We start from the raw sequence: 9,273 nt of genomic DNA on the forward strand, positions 1-9,273 counted from the left end.
AGCGGCTCCTGATCCAGTTCCGGGACGAGGCGGGGGAGTCCCTGGGCTCCCCCTTCGACGTCCCGGTCAACATCACCCCGGACAAGCTGCAGCTGGTCTGCAACGCCCTCCTGCTGAAGGTGAGACCCCCCCGCTCAGGCTCCTCCAGCACCCCCCGAGCCCAGCCCGGGGCCGTCCCTCGCTACCTCTCCTGCCCGTTCTCCCCCAGGATGAGCCGGTGCCTCTGGCCTTCTTCGTCCACGATGCCGAGATCGTGGCGTCGCTGGAGAAGACCCTGGCAGGGCAGACAGTGGAGACGGAGAAGGTCCTGGACATCATCTACCAGCCGCAGGCGGTGTTCAGGGTGCGGGCGGTGACCCGCTGCACCAGCTCCCTGGAGGGGCACACCGAGGCCGTCATCTCCGTGGCCTTCAGCCCCACGGGAAAGTACGAGGGTCTGGCTGCGGGTAGGGGGGGCTCGGCAGTGGCCGCTGTCCTCCCCTGAGGGCACCGCACTGAGCCGGGCTCTTCCTCCTCTCCCAGGTACCTGGCGAGCGGTTCTGGAGACACCACCGTCCGCTTCTGGGACCTCAGCACAGAGACGCCGCAGTTCACAGCCAAAGGTGGGTGTGGGGGTGTCCCAGGAGGGCAGCACCTGACCCTTCCCCTCCCTCAGGGACCTCCTGCCTGCTTGGGGGGACAAACAGGGCAGAGCCTGGGTGCTGCCGGAGCCGTATAAGCTGGGGCCATGGCTCAGGGAGGGAGTAGCTCTCTTTGATTAACGAAGTGGAGGAAGAGGGTCTGGCCAGGAGGAACACGGAGGGTTCTCCCCACCTCCAGTCCTGCCTCGGAGTGGCTGCGTGCTGGGACACCGGGGACAGACAGTCACAGCTCTCCACTCACGCCCGCTCGTGCTCTCTCTGCCAGGTCACCGGCACTGGGTGCTCAGCATCGCCTGGTCGCCCGACGGCAAGAAGCTGGCCTCGGGCTGCAAGAACAGCCAGGTACGCGTTGGCTCCCTTGGCACGGGGCCAGGTGCCCCGACAGCCGCGCCGGGGCGGGGGGTGGTCTGTGGGAGCGTGGAGACCCTCTGCAGCCCTGTTGTGAACTGAAGTGAAACCTGGTAAAGGGGCTGTGGGGGATTAGGGGCAAAGGCTTGTTTTTTCTGGGGCGTGAAGGGTGTATCCAGTTGTTCTGAGCAGGATTCCCGTTCCCCAGAGGAGCTTTGCATGTGGATGCGTCGCGGTAGTTGCGAGTAGTGTCTCTGAACTCTGCCGGGCAGTGCCCTGGCTTTGTTGGCTTTGTAGACCTCTCGCCTTGGAGCCCTGCTGTCTTGTGGCAGACGCTTTTCCCTCGGCGCAGGAAAGAGTCCAGGCTTTGGACATGGTCCTTGGCAGACGGCTCCATCACGAGGGAGGTGTCTGGATCGAGAAAGGGTATCGCCTGGCTAGGGGCTGCTGTTTGCATGACCCAGACGTGCAGCGGCAGCCCGTTTCGCAGTGCTCCCGCTCAGACACAGCCAAATTCTCTCCTACAGGAATGCGAAGGGGGCCCTGTCCCGGCTGTGGGGCAAAATGTGTGTGCTTAAGGTGCATGCAGAAATGCCTGGGGAAGCGGGAGCGCTCGTGGGCAATTAAAAGTGAGTCAGTAACTTGCTGAGCTGCAGAGGGGCAGTCACTTGCTCTGACCTTCAAACGGTCTGGGAGCAACAAGGGCGGCCACGGAGCTGCTGAGTGCTGCTGTCCCGTGCTCAGTTTCTGAGCAGCCACGCTGTCAGGCCACTGTGATACCAGCCTCAAGGAAATGGGCCGGGCCAGGGTGGCTCTGCCCTGGATTGGTGCTGTTCTGGCTTTAATCTAACCCAGGGAACCGCTTGTCCTCTGTTTCCCTGTTTCCTCCAGGTTCTTAAGTAGGAGATGACTAATACCTTGGCTCTTTGAATGAACATTTATGTAGAGAGAGAAAAAACAAGAGAAAACCAGCATGTGTCCCACCTACAGAATCCGATAATAAGTAGCATTTAGCGCGCTCTGGCTTTCATCGCGCCCTGCAAACATTCACTAACTCTCTGGCGCAGGGTGTCGAAGGCTCAGGCTGGCTTTTTGGGGACCTAGATCAGTTTTGAGTTGAGGCAGGTATTTTTTTATAGCAGCAGCGTTTTAGGCAGAGAGGAGGGCAATCAAGTCTCATGCTTTGAGATGTCAGCTGATTGCTGCAGGGATCTGGAAAGGCATCCAACCCTCCTGCCCCCCTCCCTTTCTGCTCCCTGCTTCTGCCAATGTAAATGCGACCCCAAGGACACTCCTTTCTAAATGGAGCCCAAACGTCCCTGGGATTCACATGATGTATGTGGCCTGACGCGACCCTCTTGCTTCCTCTCTTGGACAGATATTTCTCTGGGACCCAGCCACTGGCAATCAGATCGGCCGGGTGCTCACCGGCCACTCCAAATGGATCACGTGTCTGTGCTGGGAACCGCTCCACATGTAAGTGAAGGGCCAGCCCAGCCCTTCCCCTTTACTCGTATGGAAAAGAGCAGCCTGACCTGAAGGGTTGGGAAAGGCTCCTGTTTGCCTTTCTCCCCTTATGGTGCGCAGGGGGGGGTGCGTGCAGGAGAATGGCCCCCAATTTGCCTTTGTCCTGTTATGGTGTGCAGGGGGGGTGCGTGCAGGAGAATGGCCCCCAGGGTGGGCCAGGAAAAATGTGTCTAGCTCAGAGCCAGGAGTCCCAGCTGCTGCTCGCAGTCCCCGTAAGGGTGCTGGGGAAGTCACTGCCAGGCTGTGACTCTGTTTTCCCCTGTATAAAAGAGATAGTCGCCTATGAAAAACACTTAATGTTTTCACGGTGCTGGACAAACATTTGATGTGCTCCTCCCCAGCGTGCTGAGCTGGGAGGAGGAAAGCCTGCCCGCGTGGTGCCCGAGCTCAGGCTGTGCAGAGCACTCCCTTTCTGCTCTCCTGCATCCTGGTTGCCTCTGTCGTCTGGTTTATTTATCATGAGGGCTGATTAACTGTGCAATTCCCTTATCTCTTCAGTCGGCTGAAGCTCTGTCTGGGAAAGATGGGTGGAGAGGGACAGTTGTGGCCAATAATCCAAGACATGATATAAATAAATAAAAAGAAAGAAACAGGGCCCCTTCAGAGCAGAGCCTTGCAAATTGAATTTGCCAGTAGGAAACTCCAGCTATTTGCAAACAACTAACTGGATTAGCAAAAACTGATTATAAAGGAGGATGAGGAAATGGAGAGGAGGGAGATGACCCTGCCAGGGCTCCACTGCTCTGCCTCCAGCCAGGTGCGCTCCCCGCTCAGTTCCTGTGCAACAGGAGGGGCTGTGCTCTTCCACACTGCTGCTGGTGCCAGGGACCACTTTCTTTGACGTTAAAACCGTGTTCAGCGATGATAAAGCTGTTGTGCAAAGGACAGAGGGCTGTGGCTCCCCTGTCCTTGCTGGGTTGTGGCCAGCTGCTTCCAGATGTGTTAAATTTGCCCCCTCTGAGCCACGTGGATGGACGTTGCTGCTTCCAGTCCTGCCAGCACAGCGGCACTCTGTGTCTGCAGGCCGGCACGTTTCCTGCCGGAGGCAAAGCATGGCATAGGCAGGGGAGCATTCAACGCATTCCCGTTGCTGCCGGTCTGCGCTGCCTGCGTAAGGCAGACTGATGCCCCTGCCCAGGGCTCTCCCCAGCCAGTGCCCGGGGAAGGTGCCAGTTTGCGGTCCCCTCGTTAGCCAGCGGATTAAAGCTGCCTCCTGTGAAAACAAGGTCATTGCCAAGGCCTCAGGTGCCAGGTTTACCCTGGATTGATGCCTCCAGCGTGCAGCCCAGGAGTTGGTTTGGAGGGAAGCATCTGTCTACCTCTCCCCTGCCTTGTGGGATCTTGTTCTCTGTAGGTCAGCGCTCTGCCCCTGCCTGGCCTCTCTCTGATCTTAAGCCAAAAGAGAAAGTTGTGTTTTATTGACTTCTGGACCCTTGAATCCTCTGGGGCTGGTAGGGGGAGGGCTTGGTGGAGGAGCTGTGCGTGCTGTGCAAATGGATTTGATCTTTTTGCTCAGAAACCCGGAGTGCCGCTACCTGGCAAGTGCCTCCAAGGATGGCAGCATCCGCATCTGGGACACGCTGATGGGCAGGTGTGACAAAATCCTCACGAGCCACACGCAGTCAGTGACGTGTGTGAAGTGGGGGGGCGATGGCTTGCTCTACTCCTCCTCCCAGGACAGGACCATCAAAGTCTGGAGGAGCCAGGACGTAAGTGAGGCAGGCAGCCCTGGAGCTGCTGGCGAAGAGGGCTGGACACGCTGTGTTGTAGCTTTGTCTGTTCTTCCTGGCACAGCTTGTGCCCTGGAAAATGGAGGTGCAGAATGGGTGCTGTATCCTCTTGACCTGTCAGAGCCTGTTGCTTGACACCTTTTGAAAGGGGTAGCCGTTGTGCAATGTTTTCATCCCTAAAAGCATAAAATGGGGCTGAAAGCTGGAAACATCCCTGGAGCGACCTGTGCTGGTGGGTTCCTTGCAAGGCCCTGTGGGAAACTAGTTCCTGGAGCTCAACAGTGTCGTTTCTTCCCTGCTAAGCGTGGCTACAGTCCTGCCTGCAGCTTGGGCAAGAGGGTTTGGAAAGTTTAGGGTTGGTCCTCGCAGCCCAATGGGACTGGTGGGTCCTGCGCAGTCTGGCTCTGTCCTGCCCATCCCTCTCTAAGCGGGTGGTTTTGTTTCCAGGGGGTCCTCTGCCGCACCTTGCAGGGCCACGCTCACTGGGTGAACACCATGGCCCTTAGCACCGACTACGTTCTCCGCACCGGTGCCTTTGAACCTGCTGAAGCCACCATCAACCCACAGGATGTAAGCGGCTCCTGTAAGTGCAGCACCTGTGTTGTGGGCTGGGGGAGGCGGTGGGGAGGATAGCGAGGAGACCTGATGTCTCCTCTTAACGCTGCCACGAGCCAAAGCAATCTTGAGAGCTGGGAGCAGGTCCTGTGCCGGTGTCGGTCATGCTGGCAGCCACGATCTTCCTTGTCCATGCACAGGGTCAAGCGGTCTGAGGGATGGGAAGGTCACTCTGTTTTCAAGGGCTTTTGCTCCCAGTATCGCCCTTGGCAAAGAGAAAGTGGGTGAGCAGTCACAAATGCGTCTGCTTGGCCCACGGAGACAGGACTGGAATTGGCATCACAGGGTTATAAAGCTTCCTTTCACCTAAGGATTGCAAATCTCTCTTTCTTCCCCTCTCCCTTTCCCTCTTTCAGTGGCAGAACTGAAGGACAAGGCACAGCAGAGGTATGACCAAGTCAGGGTAAGTCCCTTTTCTCCCTACTGTCAATTCTAACACTATTACTGGTGGAAGCACACAGTTGGCTGTTGACCCCAACGCTGGTGTGCTTCCGAGCTCTCCACACCTGGCTTGTACAAGACTTGGGCTCTTTCATCCCTCTCTCAGGGCCAGGAACCAGAAAGGCTCGTCTCGGGGTCAGATGATTTCACGCTGTTTCTTTGGAGACCGGCAGAAGACAAGAAGCCGCTGGAGAGAATGACAGGCCACCAGGCATTGATTAACCAAGTCCTCTTCTCGCCAGACACCCGGATAATAGCTAGTGCTTCCTTTGACAAGTCCATAAAGCTCTGGGATGGTAGGACAGGAAAGTGAGTTGGTTTGTTCTGTTACAGAGGTGGTGTTTGTATGGGGTCTGTGTGGAATGCACAGGTTATGCAGAGATGGGCCCCAATGTCATTGCCAGCAACTTCCTGGTGTGTTCAGCATCTCTGTAGCCTGAACTCATGCAAAGTAATTCTGCTGTCTCTCTCTCTCTGCCCTTGGGAAGTCCCTTGTCTGGCTCTTGTATTACGGGGTCTGTGCTTGGCCGGGTGTGTGCAACCCCGCTGTCACCCAGCCACAGCACTGCCTGGCACCCGTGTGGCACATGCTGCCTGCTGCAGGGTCGGTTCTCCAGAGCAGGTGCAGCTGCAGTGGGATGGGATGTTCCACTCCTGAAGACGTGTGCGTTGCACACTGTAGACTGACCCAGTTTAAACAGTTCCTGTGCCAGAGAACAGCTTGTTCTGGACGATGCAAATTCTTGTAGTTACAAGTGCTGGTGGTGGTGTTTGGATGCTCCTCTAGTCCAGCTTTTAACCTTCAGCGAGAGTATTGGTGGGCTCTCTGGGGCAGCAGTCCCTCCCTGTAAATCAGCCTTTATACTGATGAGCTTGGGTTTCATGTCAGTAATTTTAACGGTCCTTCTAAATCCCAGCTGTTCAGCCAGAGAGAGGAAGGACACATCTGTACAGTAAGGCTTGTAGTGTTGCCTGCTGGATAAGGGTTTCTTGGCAGAGGAGTTGAGATGAAGAGCCGTCCCCTAGAAGGCTCTGAGCCCATCTGGGAGGGTTTTTAGACAGACTGAACCACCTGTGGACTCTCTATAACAATTGACTGCCTTGTCTGTGCTGGCTTGGGCTGTGCTGAGCAACCTGTGACTGTGCTTGCTTGCTGACAAGTAGAGAAGAAATGTGAAGGCTGGGCCAGGGCAGGTTTGGAACAACCCAGCTGCCTGCTCCTCTAATAGCTTCTTCGTGCCTCCTCCGCACCAGGTACCTGACATCGCTGAGAGGGCACGTCTCGGCTGTGTATCAGATCGCTTGGTCAGCCGACAGCCGCTTGCTGGTGAGCGGGAGCAGTGACAGCACGCTGAAGGTCTGGGATGCCAAGATGAAGAAACTGGCCATTGATCTTCCTGGCCATGCGGACGAGGTGAGGTGTCTGGTCTAGCTGAGGTGTTTGAGAGAAGCAGGAATGGCTCCTCCTCCCAGAAGAAATAACTGGGTCTTTCCCTACTACTAGGTGTATGCAACGGATTGGAGCCCAGACGGACAGAGGGTAGCGAGTGGAGGGAAGGATAAGTGTTTGCGGATGTAAGTAACCTGTTGTCTGTCCATAGAGGTTGTCACAGCCACTTCATGTGTCCTTCAGAGCTGCAGCCTCCTTGCAGAGACCTACACGGTTAGGGCATGATCTCTCCTTGCAGAGAGCGCAGCGCTGGGCCAAATTCCGGCCCGGAGACCTGACCTCCCTCGGGGCAGGAACTGCTGCTGTCCCCTGGGAGATGACTAGAAAGCAGAGTCCCTCCAACTGAGCAGTTAATGGTGAAATTTGACTCAGATGTTTTGGCTCCTGGAGAAGGGAAGGAACAGTTGCACCAGTGGGTCAGACCCTTCCTTTCTCACCTTCCTCCATCTCCCAGTTATGCAGACAGACAAATTCCTGTGAGCTGGTTGCCATTTGACCACGGCTTATGAAGGAACCCAGTCCCAAGGTCCCCACTGCCCTGCTCTTGTATGGTACCTGCTGGGCCGTGTGGCAGCGCCGGTGCTGGACCACAGGGACGCAGCAGCTCTTTCCGTTTGCAGATGGCGTCGATAGGAGCAGCGACACGAAGCCACCAGTTCTGTCCTAAGCTGGCCTGCCCTCGGCGCAATCTGCCTGGGAGATCTGCGAGGTGATGGACGATGGAGGCTGACCTGAGCACAACTCCTTGTTCCTGTTGGCTGCTCTCCCTCATGGACTCTTTCCTTATATTTATTTAGGGAAATTTTAATTCCAGTTCTTCTTGAGAGCTGTGCTTTGCGGGATGATTTCCTCTGAACATTACAGAAGGGATATCTCATCTGCCTCCATCTCAACTTGCTCTTTATTGAAATTTCAGCCTTATAGTAGCCTGCCCCCTTGAAGGGGACAAGCGAAGAGTGGGGACAGCTCATGCCCATTCTTGCTGTGTGAAGAATCCCGCAGAGAAGAGGCTTTTAGTGGGAACAGAAAGGGTTGTCCTTGTGTGACCTTCAGAGAGGGAGAGAGGAAGGGGAAAATCCAGCACATCATTACATCGCAGAATTGTGCTCGGCTGCATGCCTGGGACAAAGATCTGCTGAGAATAAGGTCTCGGGGCTTCTCGTTACTCCAGTAAGGTTTTGCCTTTCCACTCAGCGCATTTCCCTGTGGGCTGCGCCGAGCATTATCTGTTAGTGATCCTCCGCATCCACAGCAGCTAACCCCTTTGCTCATCCGTTCAGGGTGCAACAGGCACAGACTTCAAACAACTGCTAGAGCTCTGCTGAGTTTTCAGGTCTCGATGGCTCTTGGAAATGGGATGAGGCACTTGTGCCTCTGAACAGGGGAGAGACCGCCTGTTTCCCATTCACTGCCGGCTCAGGGGGGAAGGAAGGAAGGATGAGTTTTCGGGTCTCGATGGCTTTTGGAAATGGGGGGATGAGGCACTTGTGCCTCTGAACAGGGGAGAGACCGCCTGTTTCCCATTCACTGCCGGCTCAGGGGGGAAGGAAGGAAGGAAGGGGGGGAAGGGGAAGAATGGAGCAGGCATTTTGGGTGGTGTTTGTCCCTTGCCCTAGATATGTGTTGACAGCAGGGCGAAGGGGAAGAATGGAGCAGGCGTTTTGGGTGGTGTTTGTCTCTTGCCCTAGATATGTGTTGACAGCAGGGCTGGGACTGTCACAGTAGATGGCAAAACTTCCATTGCACAGAGTTGGCTCCTGGAATTTCTCAAGTGCATTTACTTGCCCAGTGGGTGAGAGGGATTCACACTGTCAGTTATATATTTGTAAGCTTGCTTATGAGCCTTTCTATAAGTCAATTCAGGCTTCCAACAATCGTGAGGCAAATAGACCTGGATTTAGTGTTTATTTCCAGGATGGTTACAAAACGGTGAAAATCAAGATGTGATTAATAAGAAATAGAGATTATATTGTCAGATTTAGTTGCAGCAAGCTAGCGTGAAGGCCAAAACATTCTCCATAGCCGTCATACTGCAGTTGCTACTCAGTGATTACTACAACTCAGAACAAGAGTTTGGGTCTCACATGCTTCCCAGATGCAGAAGATGCATTTTAGGACTTTATTCCTGCTGGCAGGATTGCTTTGGAGAATTAAGAGGGATGGTGCAGTAATGGCCATTTGCTTGTCTGCAAATGTTCAGGTGAGCAAAAGACTGGAACAAAGGGTTAAATCTTTAATATGACTGAGAACAAATTGCGGCTGCTGTTGTTGTTAGTATCTCTTTCTGCCAGCCAAGTCAGCAGGCTCTATCTTCATGGGATCTTTTGGGAAGAACTCAATATCCTGCTCTTTCATTAACGTGCTTCTTCCAGCTGGTTCTTGCTGATGGTGAAGGCCATGTTGCATCCATCTGCATAAACAAACCTTTCGTAATTCACCAAGGTAAATGTTGTGGGGCAGGGTGATTTAAAACTGTAGCTGATAATTCTGCCTCTCCAGACTGCCATGCCCTTGGGAAGGA

General features: G+C 54.9%; 1 protein-coding gene across 1 annotated transcript in view; it reads left to right on the forward strand.

Moving 5' to 3' along the window:
* The window catches only part of NLE1 (notchless homolog 1), a 10,503-nt gene extending 2,869 nt beyond the window's left edge, over window positions 1-7,634 (forward strand). Inside the window, exons 2-13 of the mRNA XM_019471774.1 lie at window positions 3-119; window positions 209-426; window positions 523-602; window positions 907-983; window positions 2,368-2,465; window positions 4,033-4,225; window positions 4,694-4,829; window positions 5,218-5,264; window positions 5,409-5,611; window positions 6,557-6,716; window positions 6,807-6,877; window positions 7,373-7,634. Of these exons, the coding sequence (XP_019327319.1) occupies window positions 3-119; window positions 209-426; window positions 523-602; window positions 907-983; window positions 2,368-2,465; window positions 4,033-4,225; window positions 4,694-4,829; window positions 5,218-5,264; window positions 5,409-5,611; window positions 6,557-6,716; window positions 6,807-6,877; window positions 7,373-7,385 (1,413 nt within the window). The 3' untranslated portion in view covers window positions 7,386-7,634. The remainder of the gene's footprint in view (window positions 1-2; window positions 120-208; window positions 427-522; window positions 603-906; window positions 984-2,367; window positions 2,466-4,032; window positions 4,226-4,693; window positions 4,830-5,217; window positions 5,265-5,408; window positions 5,612-6,556; window positions 6,717-6,806; window positions 6,878-7,372) is intronic.
* The last annotated feature ends 1,639 nt before the right edge of the window (window positions 7,635-9,273 follow it).

This window comes from Aptenodytes forsteri, unplaced genomic scaffold (genome assembly GCF_000699145.1).
Source record: "Aptenodytes forsteri isolate BGI_AS27 unplaced genomic scaffold, ASM69914v1 Scaffold66, whole genome shotgun sequence".
Lineage (NCBI taxonomy): Eukaryota > Metazoa > Chordata > Aves > Sphenisciformes > Spheniscidae > Aptenodytes > Aptenodytes forsteri.